This window comes from Arachis ipaensis, chromosome B7, assembly GCF_059453495.1.
Source record: "Arachis ipaensis isolate K30076 ecotype BB chromosome B7, ASM5945349v1, whole genome shotgun sequence".
NCBI classification, from domain to species: domain Eukaryota; kingdom Viridiplantae; phylum Streptophyta; class Magnoliopsida; order Fabales; family Fabaceae; genus Arachis; species Arachis ipaensis.
The window spans coordinates 111975445-111995965 of NC_142442.1; the positions used below are offsets into that span (position 1 = coordinate 111975445).

General features: G+C 33.7%; 2 protein-coding genes across 2 annotated transcripts; one reads left to right on the forward strand and one right to left on the reverse strand.

The window, feature by feature from the left end:
• The first annotated feature begins 941 nt into the window (after window positions 1–941).
• Window positions 942–6493, forward strand: LOC107609630 (putative 12-oxophytodienoate reductase-like protein 1). Its single transcript, XM_016311637.3, has 5 exons — window positions 942–1083; window positions 1294–1434; window positions 4162–4292; window positions 5159–5317; window positions 5659–6493. Exons 1-5 carry the CDS (start codon window positions 959–961, stop codon window positions 6264–6266), a joined length of 1164 nt encoding a protein of 387 aa, XP_016167123.2. The 5' UTR covers window positions 942–958; the 3' UTR covers window positions 6267–6493.
• A 409-nt stretch (window positions 6494–6902) lies between these two features.
• On the reverse strand, window positions 6903–9092 carry LOC107609632 (HMG1/2-like protein). The gene is made up of 8 exons (XM_016311638.3): window positions 8708–9092; window positions 8556–8610; window positions 8208–8327; window positions 7809–7866; window positions 7660–7704; window positions 7491–7571; window positions 7322–7414; window positions 6903–7225 (listed from the first exon to the last, which is right to left on the reverse strand). The coding sequence occupies exons 2-8, from the start codon at window positions 8600–8602 to the stop codon at window positions 7208–7210; spliced, it is 462 nt and encodes a 153-aa protein (XP_016167124.1). The 5' UTR covers window positions 8603–8610; window positions 8708–9092; the 3' UTR covers window positions 6903–7207.
• Between the last annotated feature and the right edge of the window lie 11429 nt (window positions 9093–20521).

Here is a 20521-nt window from a genome sequence, read left to right on the forward strand (position 1 = left end):
TTGACTATTTTATAGAATAAGAATACATCTTTTGTTTTTTATCGAAGTCATTGAACATTTTAAGGTACAAATTATAATTTTTTTTATAATTTTATTGATGTAGGATTTGTGTGAGCTTCTAAAAAAAAGTGTTTTTTTCAAGTTTTTTTTCAAAAGATCTTATAGAAAATTAAAAGTAATTTTATGTATGCAAAAAGATCTTTTTATTTATCAATTATGTTTGGGTATAATAACCATATAAAAATACTTTTTTTTTATTTATTAGGTGAAAAATATCTTTTTTATTTAAAAAAAAGATGTAAATTATAGCTTCTCAAAAAAGATATTTTTTTTTTACTAAAAATTTACTAAATTTAATAAAAAAAACATCTTTTTTTATCAATTTAATAGCGTCTAAACAAGTACGTAATCATTTTTTTTTTATAATTTGATTATTATTCTTACTAAATTGTTTTTTAATCTAATCTTACCGTGTAATTATCCTTTGTCATAATTATTTATAATGCATTACATTCATTAAATATTACTTCGAATTGTATTAATTGATCTAAATTCTAAAATATATGTTTAAATATAAAATATACATTAAAAATAAAATAAATATTATATATACGAACTGATTTGATAATTAATTTTTAATATTTGTATAGTATTTTAGATATATTACTCTATATATTTATGGGAGTGGATTTTTTTCGGTGAAAAAAAAAAACTGGATATTGTCAAGTATCTAACCTTTTATTGTTTTTTCTCTTTTATTTAATTTTAGTCTCACTTAAAGAATTAAAAATAAAAGATCACATTTTATTCCATGAAGAGAATTCATTTCCTACATTTATTTCAACTTTTGTCTCTAGGCAAACACAGTCCCAGTAATTAATTAATAATCTTTTGTTGGAAAACGACATTCTTAACGAGGTGATCCTATATATATATTTGAACCGAGTCCATATTCATCATGGAGTCCAACTTCAACATTATGGTATCATTAGAAGAAGAGAATGAGACTGTGAAGCAGAGAATCACACAAGGGATGCCACTCCTCACTCCATACAACATGGGAAGATTCAATCTCTCTCACAGGTATAAACTAATTAAGTTATATTAATTACCACGTTGAATGATTGATAATCATGTTATTATGTTCTGATCTGTTTACTGTTTCTTTTGTGAACACTCCAAAGCAAAGGCAATTTCAAATTTATGGAGAGCAATTATTTTCATAGTTCCCCTGCCCAGATGCAGTTATTAATCTTTATTCTGTGATTATTTAATATTTATATATGTATGTAGGGTAGTTTTAGCACCATTAACAAGAACAAGGTCCTACAACTTTGTGGCTCAGCCGCATGCTGCTCTTTATTATTCTCAAAGAACGACGAAAGATGGCTTTTTGATTGGAGAAGCTTCGGGAATATCAGAAACTGCGCAAGGGTAATCTTTCATTTCTCTTACTTGTTACAAATTCTTTATATATACCTCATTTTTTGTTGATATAAAAAGTTTGTTGATATTCTTTTTGTTTAGATATTTTAAATCTTTTGTTATTCAGGTCTCGTTTATGAATAAAATGGTACCAAAATGATTTTTTCTTTTTTTTTTTTCTTTTTGGTATGTCGTCTGTTTCAATGTTCCAACGTTAACCCATTGTACATAAATTTCACTTAACTGCAATCATCTATTTTTCTTTTCCTGAAAAATTACTCACTACATTAGTGTTTGGAGAAAATAATACTCTCCTTTTTTATCTATAAAATCTATTTCTTTACGAAATTAAAATAACATATTTTTTAATTCATTGATTGAAATATTGTTTAATAATTATTATAATTATTTATATATATATTTACGTACTTACGGGTGAAGCTAACAGGTGCTAAAAAAAAATTATTTTTTGGATTATAACGTTCGTATCGCTCTTCAGCAAATTACTAGATAAATCGTTGACAAGAAAAATTATTGGTGTAGGCGTGTAGCACTTCTAAACACAATTATCTCGTCACATAATTAAATACTTTTCAAAATATAATAATTCCTTATTCAAGATTTCACAATCTGTATAAAGTAGGACACTTCGTTTTCGTTGAGTTGTCGTGTCTGCGTGTAGGACACATTTCAGACACGACACTCATCGACATTCGTCTGATACGCGTATCTACTGTGTCCAACTGTGTCTTGATAAAAAATAAAAAATTTATCTCCAGGCATATCTAGACACACCTAAATATCATCACGTATCAGCGTGTCCTGTCTTATTCTTAACATATATTTTTAAAATAAATTTAGATATAGTATATATTATTATTTATTAAAATAAAAATATTTTAAATACTTAATATAATTAAAATAAGACATTAAAAATAATTAAAAATTTTAATTTATATTTTAATATCAATAAAATATTAAAATATCATTACGATTTATCTAAAAAATACTTTATATTTTATATGTATGCGTGTCCCGTGTCATGTAAGATTTTAAAATTCGCGTGTCGACGTGTCCCGTGTCGTGTCGTGTCTCGTGTCCGTGTCAATGTTTATGCATCATAGCACAATCTCTATAAAATAATCGACTAAAAGGTCATAAAATTTAATTTTAGAATCACTTTTCTAAATATTTCAGAGTTATGTTTAAAATTTATAAATATTTTTGTAAAAAATGCATAACCAAAAGTGCATAAATATACTTAAATTTATTCAAACAGCATCTTATGCAAGTTACTCTAATTAAGTTGATGTACTTTAAAAATTATTCTGAACTTCTATAAAAAGAGATTCAATATTCACTGATTACTTTATAATTTATTCAAAATATTGTACTAATTTTCAAATACCCTAAATTTCATTAAAATAATTAAATTAGACACGATTCTTCCGTTTTTAAAATAAAACATTTTTCTTTCAATTAGAGTTATATTTTTTCTAAAACTGTCTTTCAATTTAAACTCTTTATTACAAACCAATTATTTTTCTTCAAATACCAAACTCAATTAATTTTAATAAAATTCATATATTTTAAAATAAATATATATAATTTTATTCATTAAATTTTCTCAAAAGCCAAGTCTCAGCTCTTTTTTATTCGAAACCTCGGTTTAAAATATTCATCCTACATAACTCAGTAACATACTGTAATATAACTCATATTTTAGCCAATTATTCAACAACATCTCAATTTTTAATTCCTCAACATGGCGAAATCATAACAACAATTTCAACAGCAATTCAATTAAAATTTTAACAGCCAACACTCATATATTTGAACAACAGACATCAACAATAACAATCCAATCACATATATTAATTAATTCATAATTTTAATCGATTAAAGAGTGAAACCCTACTTGTATAAAGCGCTTAATACACACAAGATACCAGAAGAAATTTTTGATCGGTCAAACAAAACGACGTCAAAAATTAGGTGGTTCCTCCCTCTTTTCGTGAAACACCAGATTGGTAGCCATATATATGAAGGGCGAACTGAGTATCGCAGAGTAATGGTGCATTATGCCCAATGCGGAACTCATGGAGAAGATAAAGTAATCACTGGCCTTCTCGAATTGCTTGGCTCATTGCTCTGTACTCGGCTTCAAAGGAAGAGCAAGAGACGGTAGTTTGTTTGCTTAGTGAACAATGAGTAGTTGTGTTTGAGAGTTGGCGTCACTAAATATAATAAACATGTAGTTATAGATGTTATGATATATAAATTTATGAATATTAAGTTAAATAAAACAACTTTATACTCTTGTCTCTCTAACGTTATTCTAATTTTCATTAGTATTTTTATATTTTGACATTGGTTTTCGGCCTGAGTTGTCACCAAAGAAAAATCTCACTGTTATGGTTAAGACCAAAGATTTTTTTTGTAGTTTGAAGAATTTGTGTTATGCAATTTGTAACACAGACTAAAATAAGAAATTTATTTGCATCTTATATATTCTTTTCTTTTTCTTTTATTAACAAATAACAATAGTACTATCCAAGTCCTATTTAACATATATAGACCCCATCTTGGTTTGCTACATGGATTGGCTAGATTCTCCTTTTATTTATTAACTAGTGATTAATTTAATTTTAATTAGCTGTCAATAAAAGGTCACAGTTAAAATTTAAATAGATAATGTCTACATAAATCTCATGATCTTATTTATATATATAAAAGGTACCCAAATACTCCCGGCATTTGGACAAGAGAGCAGGTGGAAGCATGGAAACCAATAGTGAAAGCCGTTCATGAGAAAGGAGGAATATTCTTTTGCCAACTATGGCATGCTGGAAGAGTCTCCAATTATGGTAATAAAAAAAATATGATTAAAGTGACAAATAAATCTTAAAAAATTTATATTTTAAAAAGATTAATTTTAAAAAAATACCAATAAAATCATCTATGATAATAAATATAAATAAATTAGTTTAAATTAAGATTTTTTACGTTAATCATAGGAATTAATTTAGAGATAATGTACTTATATATGTGATCGTGAAAAATTTTATTAGTACTTTTCTTTTAAAAATTAATTTGTTCAAAATATAAATTGTGAGGATTTATTTATCACTTTGCTCTAAAAAAATAATGCTTAATTGGTTTTATATTCTCCCTATCAATTTTAATCAAGTATTATGTTATTAAATTGAGTTAATAGTCAAAATAATATTAAAAAGTTATGTGTTTATCAATTTAATCATTCAAATTAGGCATTTTGTTAATTATATTCTAGCGTACCACAAAAATTAATTATGCAAGTATATTTTTTAGAAATTAATTTAAAATATTTAATCTTTAAGTAGAGGAACTAAATTGAAGCATAGTTAGTTTTTTAAAAATTATTTTGATTATTTTGACTATTATTTTTAAAATGTTTTATATTTTTAACGTTTGTGATTTTTTTAAAAAATATTTCCAACGTTTGATTGTATTTAATTTTGTTTCTAACATTTTTAGTTTGTATCAAAATTATCTTTAAATATTAACTCTATTTGGAATATTGAGAATAAAATTGAAAATATTTAAAAATAATTTTAAAATAAATCAAAAATATTAAAAATTAAACAAAATTAAATGAATAAAAAACATTAGAAATATAAAGCCGATTCCTTATATATTAATAATTGATATCACAAACTCCATGCAATTGATAAATTTAAACAATATATAATAGGTTACCAGCCAAATGGGGAGGCCCCAATTTCATGCACAGACAAAGCTATTCAAAAGGAGGGATTCAGCAGGTACCCACCTCCTCGCCGCCTTAGAACTGATGAGATCCCTCACATTGTCAATCACTTCGTAGTGGCAGCCAGAAATGCCATGGAAGCTGGTAACCTTATTAATGTCCTCACAATTTTATTTTTATTTGTTATTTTATCCAAAGAATGATACAAATATGTTTTAAACTTTTTCATATATACAGTAACCATATTAATACTAGAATAACTTCAAATAAATGTTCTCGCATCAGAAAAAAAAAATTATTGCTGTAAGTTTTTAAAAAATTAAGGTAAGATTAGAGTTTATATCTTAAAAATTTTATATTAATCTAAAATCATTTTTAAAATATTTTTATATATTTAAAAATTAACATAATATATTTGATCAAATATACATAAACAGTTATTCAACTACATGCATGGTTATTAACAAAAAGACACAAAGGTGCAGGTTTTGACGGGGTAGAGATACATGGAGCGAATGGGTACTTGCTTGATCAGTTTTTAAAGGACAAAGTCAACGACAGAGATGACGAGTACGGAGGAACCTTAGAAAATCGTTGTCGGTTCCCACTGCAAGTGGCGGAGGAAGTAGCCAAAGAGATCGGAGCTGACAAGGTTGGTTTTAGGCTCTCCCCATTTTCAGATTACTGTGACTGTGGGGACTCTGACCCACTAGCATTGGGCATCCACATGGCCAAGTCACTGGGCCAATTGGACGTACTTTATTGCCACGTCATTGAGCCCAGGATGGTCACAATGCTTGAAAAGTCTGACACCGCAAAGGAGTCCCTTTTGCCCATTAGAAAGGCTTTCAACGGAACCTTCATTGTTGCTGGTGGCTACAATAGGAGTGATGGGAACAAGGTCTTAGCAAGTGGCGGTGCTGATTTGGTGGCGTATGGACGCCTCTTCTTGGCAAACCCTGATTTGCCAAAGAGGTTTGAATTGGATGCTGAGTTGAATAAGGCTAATAGAAGCACTTTCTACACCCATGATCCTGTGGTTGGATACACTGACTATCCATTTCTTGAAGATCATCAACCAAACGGAAAGTAGATGTTAATTACAATTGTTAAAGGATGGGATTCGGAATTGGGCAAAAAATGTATCTGCTAGTTTGGGTTACTAAGAGCATGTATCAATTTTATGTTTTGTCAATATTATGCTATGGATAATAAAGTAGGTTCATGGGGGAAGTGAAGAAATGTAGCGACTTCGGATCCTACAAGTGTTATTTGCGTGGAAACTCCCAGTAATAAGAATCTATTGTTCCCTTGTTAAAACCAATTAAGAAACTTATGTATCATTATTCTAAGACCGCGATTGGCCAGAAAACAACATAATTCAATCTATAAGTAGGTGTGCTTGGTGGAAGGTAAGAACCAAATATTCCAAGTCAACCGACAAGATCGAGTTACTGACAACACGAACGACGAAAGGTTGAACCAGGTATAGATCAAATAGTAAAACCAAAGTCAACTTTTCGCATGCATGGATAAGGCACTAAAATATCCTTATGTAACAAGACGCGAAGGCATGGCTTCAACAAGAGAAATTAACAAAATTGTTGTCGGACATCATACCTACAACGATCATATCCAGTTCAGAAAGTCAACGCTGAAGTAGAATGCTTACGAAGAAAAGGTTAGTGAGAAAAATTCAACACATATATACAACCAAGAAAATACAGCATGACGGAAAGGATAAGCCAATTATATTGATACAAACGTAAGTAGATTTCATCATGAAAAGATACAATCTCTCTAAAAGAGATAAACACCCCTTAACTAAATAGTTGAATCCAAAGGTACAAATAAAGATGGGCTCCCTTTTGTAGCTATTTCATTTTCTGAAAAGGCAAAACAAATTTACTGAGGGAGCAGGAATACGTTTTCTGGAAGAACGAAACATGTTTATCAGCAAGTGATGAGACCCATCTACAGAAGACGATCAATCACCAAAACAACCTAGGATAGATACTACTCTCAGTCCAGCTCCTACTCATCATCGTCTTCCTGCACAGATAAAAAGCACCAATAAGCAACTAAGAATATATAGATATATGGAAATATGAAATGCTGATACAACAATAGTCAAATTCTTAAACAAACCTCGCCGCTTCCATCCTCATCATCATCTTCATCATTGACCTCGGATATTGACTTGTCTGATTCCTCTTCATCTCCACCAGTAGGACCTTCAGCCTGACAACAATGACAAAATGATGAGAAACTATCGTGGTACATGTTAGATAGGATACCAATAGATTTGCAACCCCACCTGTTTTTTGTTGTAGGCTCTCATGTTCTTCTCATAGTCCTGCTTTCGTTTCTCTGACTTTGCCACATAAGGTGCTTTTTCCTTTACAAACCAAACATCCTTTCATTGATAAGAAATAACAACAGAATCTTAATTTACGCAACCAAACAGCCTATACGGAGCCACTTACAGCATCAGACATTTGTTTCCATTTAGCTCCAGCAGCCTTGCCCACCTGAAAAACACACCAAGGCAATTTTAAGTGATACTCCAACAAACACCCACGAAAGCATGATGCAACTAAAACCAATTTCGATTAACCATATTAAATATCCTTACAGCAGATACTGCTTTGTTTTCAGGATGATCCTTGTTGAACTGTTTCCTAAATTCTTCCCTTCAATAATTACGCAAATTTCAGAAATAGCAGTAGAAAAATTATACAGCAGAAAACAATAAAACAAAGGAATAACTATCATCTGTCCTCTGTAATTGGTAGTATAGTAATACGAAGCTTCAGCAAGCAAAAACTACGTCTACCATACTTTAGAAACAGAGTTTAACGTTTTAAAACAATAACGATTATTGAAAAAAATCTAAAGTGAAGGATAACAAAGAATTAATTAATTACCGTGGTGTGTGGGTAAAAAGTTTTGAGGTGAACAATATTCGGTGGAAAGGGAAGAGCGCATCGGAAATCAAATGCATCGTAGCGTTAAATAAAATATATATAATTACATGAAAACGAAGAAAGCACTCGGTGGCCTCTTTGGCTTGTTAGGGTCTTTGGCGGCTTTTCCCTTGCCGGTTTTCCTACCGCCCTTCGTGGCCGGAGTTCCTTTCTTATTCACGGCAAGCCTGACAACAATAACACCACACAAAAATCACCAAATACACACAGAACAACTAAACCTAAATATCCAACACTTCAAAATTCAGATCAAATCGCTATCAGCGCAATTTTCAGATCTCAGATCTGGAAAAACCTGAACCCTAATTATTTCGTCCAGTTTTCGCTAAAAGACGAGTCAGATCAAAAAGGAAAACAGAGTAATTGAAACCGGATCGAAAGTTAATGAAACTTACTTGGCATCGCCTCTCTTGGATTCGGCTTTGGACTTTGCACCTTTCATGACGGGAGCTGCAATTAACACAATCAGGTTAGTTTTCTGAGCGTAAAATCGAAGGAAACGACTAAAATCACGAGAAATTGGCGAAAATTGAAGAGAAATACGGACCAGAAGGTGGAAAATGGGGTTGAGAAGGTAGGGTTTGGGAGAGATAGCGAGAGAGAGGAAAAGGAAGAGAGAGAGAAATAAGGGGTGTTCGTTAGTTTGCACTATGACATACGGAAAAAATGCGAGGAAATATTAAGGCCCTTTGGGAAATTGAAATTCAATTGCGAACGAAATGAAATCCAAAGGGGAAAAGGAGAGAGCGAAGGGAGGGGCAGGGGTTTAGGCGGGATTTTAAATTTATTTGCCATGTCATTGATCCGTGCGCTACTTGTGTGTTGGCTGCGTTATTCGTAAGCTTATGCCAAACCAAACCATTTTGTGTTTTCTGTGTGTTTTCTTCATCGCCGTTTGTGTCCCGCCGATCATCTTTGCACTATTGTTCCCTTCTTTAAAAAAATATATTTTTTCTTTGGTTGGGCCAGGCTTCTTCAGACCTGCAAAGCCCATATCTAGTTAGTTAAACACCTTACCTGATTATCTCTATTGGGCTACCAAAAATCTCTATAATGCTTCTGCTGCGGTCCATTCATGGATGAATTCTTTGGTACCGAGAAATCTTACCGAATAAAAAGAATTTTAAATTGTTCTAAGATGCAATGACAAATTTTCAAATCTTATACGATTAAATGGTTAAATTAGTCTTTGAAAGATTATTTATTTTTTAAATTAATTTTTGAAAATTTTTTTAATTAAATTCATCTTTTAGAACTTGTTTGAAAACCATTTAACATAAGAAAAGAAATCTATTTCCTTTAAGAAAAGAATTGATTTCTATTTGAAATTCAATTTCATGATTTGGAATAACTATAATATATTAATGGAATAGAATTCAAGTTTAAAGAGTGTGAGAGTTGATTTGGAAATCAGACCCCCTTTTTGGTCGGATTTACAAATGAAGAAAAAATAGAAATTGGAATTCTCAAAGAAATTCAAATAATTCATTTTTAGTTGTTCCAAAGCAAGAACCAGAATTCAACTCTTGAGTAAATTCTAATTCCTAGCATTTCAAACAGGCTCTTAAAGAATTTAAATTAGTTATATTAGTCCTTTCGTCACTTTCATTGCTAACAGTGTCAAAATTTGTTGACGTGGTATGTTAAGTAATCACAACATACACTTATTAGTCCTAATTAACTATTAACATAATTAATTTATAAAATTAGACCAAATCAATCTCAAATTGAGATATTCTAATATCTCAAGTTGTCCTCTCAATTAGGTTTTAATTTGATCTAAATTTATTATGTTAATAGTCAATTAACACTTCTAGGAGTGTATTGTGGTGTTACTTAATGTGCCATATTAGCAAATTTTGTCACTATCAACAAAAAAATTGACGGAATGACTAACATGACTAATTTAAAATCTTTAAGAGACGAATTTGATTAAAAAAATTCTTTCGAAGATCAATTTAAAAAACGAGTGATTTTTTAAGGATTACTTTGACCATTTACTCCTTATCTAATCTAATACTACATAGGTCCGTTTGAAAAATTTCAAAAGATTTTTTTTTTTTGGACTTTTAACCTATGAAAAGTCATATTAATAATATTTGGTATCGTTTTTTAGATATATTTTTAACTTCCCAAAAAGTTGTTTAACAGCTTTTGAAGAAATAAAAAAAATTGACTTCTCTCCGTCTCAAAAACTATTTTATCACTCTTATTTATTACATAACTTTAAAATAAATACTTATATGATAACTTTTTTAAATATAAAATAACTCCTTATGTTTTAAACTCTTATTTCACTATGTGGCTTGGGCTTCATAATGCTCTCTCGACAGAGGCTTTCCAATTTAAGAGGCATCTAGTTAGTTCGGATTTGTGCCAAAGATGCAATGCGGCTCAGGAAATAATTAAATATTGTCTGCGAAACTGTGTTAAATCCAAGAGCCTTTTGCAAATATTAGACCCTCGCTTTATTGACTTGTTTGAATGCACCTCTATTGAGACTTGGTTTAGAAAGATTGTGCCTAGTAATGAGATTCTTTTTGGGTCTAGAGTGTGGTGGTTGTGGAGACATAGGTGTAATGATATTCTCAATGTTGGGAATATTTGGACGGATCACAAAGTGGTTGCCCTTATCGGAAGCATTGTCATATACCTGAGACTTTATATGCATCGGTGTTTGATAAACCCATATTTTATGATATATTTTGTGCCTAATTTAAGTGATTTATTCAGTCCTTCACCCACTTATTCATGTTAATTGCATGGTTTTACTTTCCTTTCCTTATTATGTGATGTATGTGAAAAACATGTTTCCTATGCTTTAAAAGTAATTATTTTAATTACCCTTTATTTCCATTCGATGCCGTGATTTGTGTATTGAGTAGTTTCAGATCTTCTAAGGCAGGAATGACTTAAAGGATGGAAAGGAAACATACAAAAATGGAAGGAAAGCATAAAACGGAGTTTTTGAAGAAACTGGCAGTGACGCGATCACATGGACGACGCGACCGCATGCCAGCGCGAAATGGTAGTGACGCGACCGCGTGACTGACGCGGACGCATGATTGAAGCGACCGCGTGGTAAGAAAAACTCCAATTGACGCGACCGCGTGACCCACGCGGACGCGTGATAGAGGCCACGCACCAGAAATTACAGAAAACGCTCCCAGTGATTTCTGAAGCCCTTTTTGGCCCAAATCCAAGTCCAGAAGGCACAGATCAGAGGTTATGAAGTGGGGGAATGCATCCATTCAGAAGGGAGTCTCCAATTTAGTTACTTTTCATGATTTAGATTTAATTTTGAGAGAGGTTCTCTCCTCTCTCTTTAGGATTAGGATTTAGATTTAGGCTTTTATTCGCTTTCAGGATTATCTTTTTATCAGGTTCAACATTCCTTTTTAATTACTTGCTTACCTTAATTTATGAATTCTTCCATGTAACAGATTGTTCTTTTGAATTAATGTTATTTGAGGTATTTCAGTTTATTATTGCTCTCTTCTATTTACGTTACTGTTGCTTCCAATCTGAAGACATTTTTATTCCAGTAGATTTACTTTTCTCCTTTTGGTCTTGGCTAAGAAATTAGTAACTTAGGAGCTATCAAACTCAACATGATTGATAGTTGTTATCTTTGCTAATTGAATTGAACTTCAATAATCCCAATCTTTCCTTAGGAATTAACTAGGATTTGAAGATCAAACTAATTAGTCGCTTGACCTTTCTTTACTTTAAGTAAAGACTAACTGAGTGGAATTAAGATTCAATCTTCATCATCATTGATAAGGATAACTAGGATAGAACTTCTAATTTCTCATACCTTGCCAAAAGTTTATGAATTCAGCTACTTATTTACCTTACAGTCTTTTACTTATCTCAATTGCAATTTAAATTACTTGTTCCTCATCTTAAAAAACCCCAATTTACAATCTTCATAGCCAATAATAAGAACATACTTCCCTGCAGTTCCTTGAGAAGACGACCTGAGGTTTAAATACTTCGGTTATCAATTTATTTAGGGGTTTGTTACTTGTGACAACCAAAACATTTGTAAGAAAGGTTGATTGCTTGGTTTAGTAACTATACTTGCAATGAGAGTTTTCTATGACTTCTAAACCATCAATCTTCCGCTCTTTCAGTGTTCTTTTTTTAGCACTTTCTGTAACGACCTAACTTTCAGTATGTCATGATCATACCAAAAGTAAGGCGTTACCAACCTAATCCATTTATTATCGATTTAATATTGAGCCTTTACGCGCTAATCTATCGACAATTTTACTAAAAGTTAAAAAATGTTTCAACAAGAACAGAATAACACATATTCACGTACTTAATATTAGTAATACATTATAGTATTATACACAAAACTAATTACAAAACCTACCCCTCTGAATGATACTCCAACTAACAAGGCGAGGGAAAAAATAAATTCTAACAACGACTCAACTTGCAAACATATTCTTCTATGTTTCTGCAGTTTTACAATATGCCTTCGCACATGTAACTGAAAGGGGGGTAGAAATAGGGGGTAAGAACTAGGAAGTTTTTAGTAGGGTTGGGGTTAAAAGTTAACTTCATTTTATTCTTTATTATACTTAGCCAACAGTAACAAATTTCATATTACAAATAACTTTTAACAAACCAAAGATACAGGGGGAAATAAATCAGAAAGCACACATGCACAGCCATAACAAACTACAGAATGCAGTGAAATCACAAGTCAAGAAACATACACACACAATCATAGAAAAGTATGCACAAACAAGTATGATGCATGTCTAGCCCTAGTGCAAGTAATGAGCTCATTTGTCAGTTTCGACCCGCACCCAACGCAATCCAACTCGCAAGTCGGATAAGGCATTTCAGTGACATAACCTCTGCAAGTTTCCACTTCTTGCAGGCACTGATTCTCCAGCTGAAGAATGTAGAACATGACCTCTGCAAGTACTTGCAAGCACTGATTCTCCAGCTAAAGCATGTGACCCCTTCTCCTGGAAGCCATTCCATATTTACGGGCGTCCCTGCATAATCATTCACATACAAAGCTCACGACTTAACATTTTCTATCGGCACCATAACTATTTACTTTCCGTCATCCTCTCGTGACCTTTCAATCATTCTCATAATCACATGTTCCGATTTATCTTTTCTCTTAATTGTAACAACCCAACTTCCAGTACGTCATGATCGTATCAAAAGTTGGGTCGTTACAATTTGGTATTAAAGCAGTTCATTCCTGTTAGAGCCTTGAAAATGAACTAACTATGCTTCACTACATACTCTGAGTGTCTGTCATGTAGTAGGACTTGTCCTATTGATAAGAGTTTGAGTTTCACATGCATGATTGGTCCATTGATTAATGCTGTTAGTCGACCATTGGGTTCCTCATGGTATTAGGTCTGACCAGCTTAATACTGATGATTTGTGTACATGGAAACACTAACAGGTTATCATAGACGAAATAGAAGTAATAGGTAAGGTGGATCACAAGGTTTAGGAATGTTAGAGGTTGCTTTTCTTACCTAGTTTTGACTTTCGAATCTTACCTTGAGTCGCGTGAGTTAGCACATCGCTCCCTCTTGTTATTCTCGTTGAAGTTCCTTGTTTCAAATATTTTTTCTTAAACCATGATCTGATCATCCTTTAGTTATACTCCATTATATATATATATATATATATATATATATATATATATATATATATATATATATATATATATATATATATATATATTTGTTCAATTGTGAATAATCATCCTTGCAATTCCTTATATTTCTCTTTATGAATCTGATACCCTTTGATTCAAGCTTGAACTTGTTTTAGTATACACATTACGATCTTTACATTTTTGAAAATATTGTCATTAACCTGAGCTGTTTTTATTTGTGGATTTTGTATTTTAATTCAGTTGGAACTTGCTTCGATCAATATATCAACTTTTCTCTTATTCTTTCTATCAAAATTTTCTGAATTAGATTCTTTCTTATGGTATGATTTGACTTTTTAGTTTCATATTCTACAATATATGTGTATTCTGCTTTGACCATAGTCTTAGTTATCTCGTAGATTCTTGACATCACAGCTTTTGATTTTGCATTTCTATACATGAAAAACATAATTCCTCAATAAGCTCCGAACTCGTTTTGCTACACCATATCTTATGGCATTCTTTCGAAATTTTGTTTGGATCTTTTTGAAGAAGTTTTGATTGATCCATCCTTTACCTGATTTTGTCCACAACCAATTTTTAAATTTTTTATGAGAATCGTCTTTACTTTTACATGCACTTCCTTACATGAACTTTGAAACTTCTTTATATGGTTTAAACCTATATGCCTACAATGTATGCTTATTATTTTACTGATTTATAGAAAATTTCACTTTCTATTCTTTATTTGAATGCAACTTGATTCTTACCAACTTTGTTACCGTTTTTATGCATATCTTGGTTTGGTTATGTACCTAAATATCCTCTAAGATTCTAGAAGAAAGATTTTTGTCCTTATTCCAAATAACCTTCATTTTACAAAACCTCACGTAACTTATTTCAACTTGAATATGTTTTGATGTAACGCAGACATTTATACTCTTCTTGATTCTTCTAAAAAATGTTCAATTCATATTTTCCCTTTTTCAACGGTAAAATAATTCCTTTTTATGTTTTTCCATTTCCTGTGGATATGTTATTCGGTTGAGTTCCTAAACATTGTCTTGAATTCGGTAAACGATGCCATTGACTTTGACGATTCTCCTCTTATGAGTCTTGTACCTTGATTCAGCTTGACCTTAATTCTAACAAATGCAAAGTTTTTCTCTGATAAACCACTATTTTATGGTTTATCTTGTGTTTAATTGAGTGGTTTCATCAAGTCTTTACCCACTTATTCATATGATTTGCATGATTTTATAATCGCTTCCTAGTATTGTTTTATGATTGAAAACTTGCTTCCTATAGATCTTTAATTAGTATATTTTAATTCTCCTTTATACCATTCGATGTCGTGATCCGTGTGTTAAGTGTTTTAGGCTTTATAGGGTAGGAATGGCTTAGAAAATGGAGAGGAAGCTTGCAAAAATGGAAGGAACACAAGAAACCAAGGAGATGACCAGCGAGCACCGACGCGCACGCATGGCTCACGCGAGTGCGCGGACTGAAGAAAATTGCAGCGATGCGTGGATTGGAGTCTGCACAAGAGACGCACACGCGTGGACAATGCGTACGCGTGATAAGGAAATTCACCAAATGACGCGCATGCGTGACCTGCGCGATCTGCAGAATTAACAGAAAACGCTGGGGGCGATTTCGGGCCGCGTTTTGACCCAGTTTTCGGCCCAGAAACACAGAATAAAGCCAGGGAACATGCAGAGACTCAACACACACACTCACATATTTTCATTAGGATAGTTTTAGGTTTTTAGATCTGAATCTAGAAAGAAACTACTCTTTCTCTAGGTTCTCTTTACATTCATAGTTTATCAGTATATTGCTTTTGCTTTTGGATATTGAAGAGTCATCACCTCCGTTGAAGATATTATTCTAGTTTGTTTCCTTACTTACTCTTTTATTTATTCCATATTCTTAATTCTTGTTTAGAGTGGTAATTTGATTATTTTCATGGATTGTTAATGGAAATGATTACTTTTATCTTTAATTAATTTTCAAAGCTTTATTTTATTTAATTTATCATGTCTTCTTCTTATATTCTTATGAGCGTTACATTCATGTCAATAGAGTAGATTCTCCACTTGACATGGGGGTTGATTAGGAGGAGACACTTGAGTTAGAATGCTCAAGTGGTTAGTTAAATTGGAAGTTATTGGCTAATTCTGTATTTACTAACGCTAGACCTTCCCAAGGGAGAGGACTAGGATTTGCGAATAAGAGTTAGCTCAATCACTTGACTTTCCTTTATTTAGTAAGGGTTAACTAAGTGAAAATAACAACCTTTTTATACTACACTTGAGAGAATTTCAACAAGGATAGAACTTCCAATTAATCATTCCCCCAGTCAAGGCTTTTTATTTAGAATATTATAAATCTCCTTTAATTTTTATTGCACTAAATTACAATTGTTTATTTTCTATTAATCAATTCTCAAAACTCTCGGAAAACTCCTGATTAATAAATTAGCACCCTTTCTAGCAACTCGTTGGGAGACGACCTGGGACTCATACTCCCATTATTTTTATTCTAAACCTTTTTTTGTGACAACCTTTCTAAATTGATGAGGCGGATTTTTGCTGGTTAAGAGCTATACTCGCAATGATGTTCTATTATATTATAATCTCTTAATTGGTCTAACTTTCGCCCCTCGTTAGTTTTTGGCGCCGTTGCCGGGAAGTTGCAATTGTGTGCTAAATTATTAATTAGTGTACATATTTTTATTTTATTTGCATATTTTATTTTATTTTGTTACCATGAGCTATATGTTTCTCTCATTGAATGATGTGTTCGTTGTCTGATCCGAGCTTAGCCGCATTTGATCCTGAAATTGAAAGAACTATTTCACGTATTAGGCGAGCTCGACGCAGGTTAGCCTCTGAGGGTGGTAAAGTGATTGTTATCGATTCACCAGTCTCATCTGAGGGCGAATATGAACTGCCATCTGAGAGCGGAACAAGCTCCTTTACTACTGATTCAGTTGATTCACGTGCAGATAACATGGCAGCACCTAGGAGGATTACTCTCCAGGAAGCTGGAGCTCCAGATTTTACACTGCAGCTGTATCAAGTGCATCATCCAACTCTGGCTGCAGATTTTGAGCTGAAGACTGCATTAATCAACTTGATGCCCAAGTTTCATGGCTTACCCGCTCAGGAGCCTATCAAGCACCTCAGGGATTTTCAAACTGCCTGTTCTACTATTAGGCGTCATGGTGTGAATGAAACTTTTATTCTGTTAACCGCCTTCTCGTTTTCTCTTGAGGGAAAGGCAAGGGAGTGGTACTACTCCCAACCTAAAGCGACTGTTACCAACTGAGATACACTCAGAAGAGAATTCTTGGAAAAATTCTTTCCAGCTGAAGTTATAGATAGACTAAGAAAAGAGATTTCCTGCATTGTTCAAGGAGAATCAGAGACTCTTTATGAGTACTGGGAGCACTTTAAGAACCTTCTAGACGCATGCTTCCATCACATGATTGACAGGCTAGTGTTAATCAGCTACTTCACTTAAGGCATGAAGCCTCGGGATAAAACCACACTAGATGGTGCTAGTAATGGTTCTCTGAAAAAGTACAAGACCGCAGATGAAGCATGACAACTGATCAGCAACTTAGCTGAGTCTACTAGGAATCACAGGCACCAGAGCAACCACTCAAAAGCTGTTGCAGAAGTTTCCTCTAGTACTGAGACTTCTGCTCTTACACAGAGTATATGTGAAATGACCAACCTACTGAAGCAAATGCAATTGAACCAACAACAACAAGCTCAGCCTTCCCCACCACAACAAAGCCAACAGTTAGTTCCCCAAAGAGTATGCGGAATATGTGCTGATTATAGTCATTATACTGATGAATGCCCGTAGCTCTAACAAGAAGACAACACTGTGATAGCTACTCATAACTTCTATGACTGCCCAAATCAAGGATACAATCAACAAGGCGGCAACTACAACCAAGGTGGGAACTATAACCAAGGTTGGCAGGACAACTCCAACCAAGGTTGGAGAGATAATTCCAACCATGGCTGGAGGGACAACTATAACAGAGGAGGCAGAGATAACAATGGAAACCAGAGGTGGAATAACAACAATAGACAGTAGAATCAAAACCAACCTTACAGAGCTCCTCACCTAAGACAATCACAAGGACCCCAACACAACCAACAACAGGTCCCTCAGATCACTTATCCCACTTCCTCATCAAATGACGAGATGCTTCGTTCTCTTGCACAAGGACAACAAGACATGCAGGCTACACTGAACTCTACTTTAAATGGTCTGAATGCCACTTTACAAGCTGTCGCCGCCCGGATAGATTCATTACCTACTTCCACTAACCAACCTTTAAGCTCCAGTAGAATTTCTTCTCAACCCTTGCCCAACCCCAAGGGTGGCATTAATGCCATCACTTTGAGGTCCAGAACCACACTGCAAGAGAGGACCCAGGAGGAGCCAAGCCCAATAGAACATACCCAAATTGAAAACTCAGTGGACGTGGAAGACGTTGAAATGAAAGATGCTGAAGAGGAAGATGAAGTACAAGACAAGGTTGAAGAAGAAATAGCTCAGCAAAGGAATGGAGCACCAAAGGATGCAGAGGCTGCAAGTGGCACCATTTCTATCCCATTTTCACACCTTGCAAGGAAGTCCAGGAAGCAGATGGAACTTGATCCCAAAATGGTAGAAATTTTTAAAAAGGTTGAGGTAACTGTTCCCCTTTTTTATGTCATTCAATAGGTACCTAAATATGCAAAGTTTCTGAAAGATTTATGTATACATAAAGATAAAATCAATGAATTAGAAACTATTCCTTTAGATAGTTCTATATCTGCTTTAATGGGAGGTATACCTGAAAAATGTAGTGATCTAAGTCCATGCATGGTTAACTGTACCATTGGAGGTGTAATATTTTCTAATTGCATGTGTGACTTAGGAGCGTGTGTTAATATAATACCATTGTTTATATATGATACCTTAAGGCTTTCTCCCTTAAAAAGGTCGGCAGCTCATTTTGTGTTAGCAGATAAAAGCATTATTACAGTAGTTGGAATTGCTGAAGATGTATTGGTGAGCATTAAGGGGCTCACATTTTCCATTGACTTATATATCTTGGAAATGTTCCCTAATGACTCAGGAAGACCATCATCAATCCTGCTTGGAAGACCATTCCTGAAGACTTTGAAATTCAAGCTGGATGCATTCTCAGGAACTTACTCCTTTGAGATAGATGACAGAACAGTGAGTTTCAGTTTAAATGAAGCTATGAAGCACCCCCCGGAAGATCATTCTATCTTCTAGTGTGACATCATTGATGAAACTATAGCTAAGGTTCACCAAGAAGAAGTAGAAGAAAAGCACTTGGAGCAAGGTCCAAGTGTGGGGACACCCTCTGAACACAATGAGGACCCTTTACCATTATTATTAGCCCCGGATGATCCAGAGCCTAGCCAAGAGCAGAAATTAGAATTGAAACCCCTTCCTCTACACCTCAAGTATGCTTACCTTGAGGATAATCAGAAGTTTCCAGTTATCATTATAAGGGAACTCACTTCACAACAGGAGGAGCAACTGCTCGGTGTCTGAGAAAGCACAAGAAAGCAATTGGATGGAGCTTGGTGGATATAGTAGGCATCAACTCTCAAGTTTGTGAGCACAGAATATATTTAGAAGAGAAATCAAACCTGTCCGTCAACTCCAAAGAAGATTGAATCCCACTATCTTAGAAGTTGTCAAGAAAGAAGTGACCAGGCTACTTGAAGTAGATATTATCTACCCCATCTCAGATAGTGAATGGGTCAGTCCAGTACAAGTGGTGCCCAAGAAGTCTGGAGTCACAACAGTAAAAAATGAGCATGGAGAGCTCCTGACAACTAGAGTGCAGAATACATGGAGAGTTTGCATTGATTATAGGCGTCTCAACCAAGCTACTCGTAAGGATCGTTATCCCTTTTCATTTATTGATCAGATGCTTGATCACCTGTCAGGTAAATCCCATTACTATTTTTTAGATGGTTATACAGGCTATTTTCAAATTCATATAGCTCCTGAAGATCAGGAGAAGACTACTTTTACATGTCCCTTTAGAACGTATGCATATAAGAGGATGCCTTTTGGCTTATGTAACGCACCGGCTACTTTCTAAAGATGCATGATGTGTATCTTTTCCGATCTTATTGAGAACTGTATGGAAGTTTTTATGGATGATTTTAGCATTTATGGCAATTCCTTTAGCCTTTGCTTGGATAGTTTAGCTAGAGTATTAGACAGGTGTGTTAGTTCAAACCTTGTATTGAATTTTGAAAAATGTCACTTTATGGTAAAACAAGGGATTGTTCTAGGACATGTTATTTCTAACACTGGTATTCCTGTAGATCCAGCAAAGGTGGATGTCATTTCTAGTTTACCTTACCCTTCCTCCGTGAGGGAAGTCCATTCGTTCCTTGGCCATGCAGGTTTTTACAGGAGATTCATTAAGGACTTCAGTAAGGTAGCATTGCCTTTATCCAGACTGTTGCAGAAAGATATTGAGTTCGAGTTCAGTGAGGATTGCATGCAAGCATTTGATAACCTAAAGATCGCCCTGACTCAAGCTCCAATTGTGAGAGGACCAGACTGGAGCCAGCCATCTGAGATTATGTGTGATGCCTCCAACCATGCAGTAGGAGCGGCGCTGGCTCAGCGTGACGGTAAGGATCCCTTCGT

Bases quoted from the DNA above. Each gene is read 5' to 3' on its own strand.
- LOC107609630 (XM_016311637.3), top strand. From the start codon at position 959: ATGGAGTCCAACTTCAACATTATGGTATCATTAGAAGAAGAGAATGAG. The intron at 1,084-1,293 runs GTATAAACTAAT...ATATGTATGTAG, and splicing joins AGATTCAATCTCTCTCACAG to GGTAGTTTTAGCACCATTAA. The intron at 1,435-4,161 runs GTAATCTTTCAT...TATATATAAAAG, and splicing joins ATATCAGAAACTGCGCAAGG to GTACCCAAATACTCCCGGCA.
- LOC107609632 (XM_016311638.3), bottom strand. From the start codon at position 8,602: ATGAAAGGTGCAAAGTCCAAAGCCGAATCCAAGAGAGGCGATGCCAA. The intron at 7,867-8,207 runs GTAATTATATAT...TAATTATTGAAG, and splicing joins AGTGCTTTCTTCGTTTTCAT to GGAAGAATTTAGGAAACAGT. The intron at 7,705-7,808 runs GTAAGGATATTT...TGTGTTTTTCAG, and splicing joins AAAACAAAGCAGTATCTGCT to GTGGGCAAGGCTGCTGGAGC.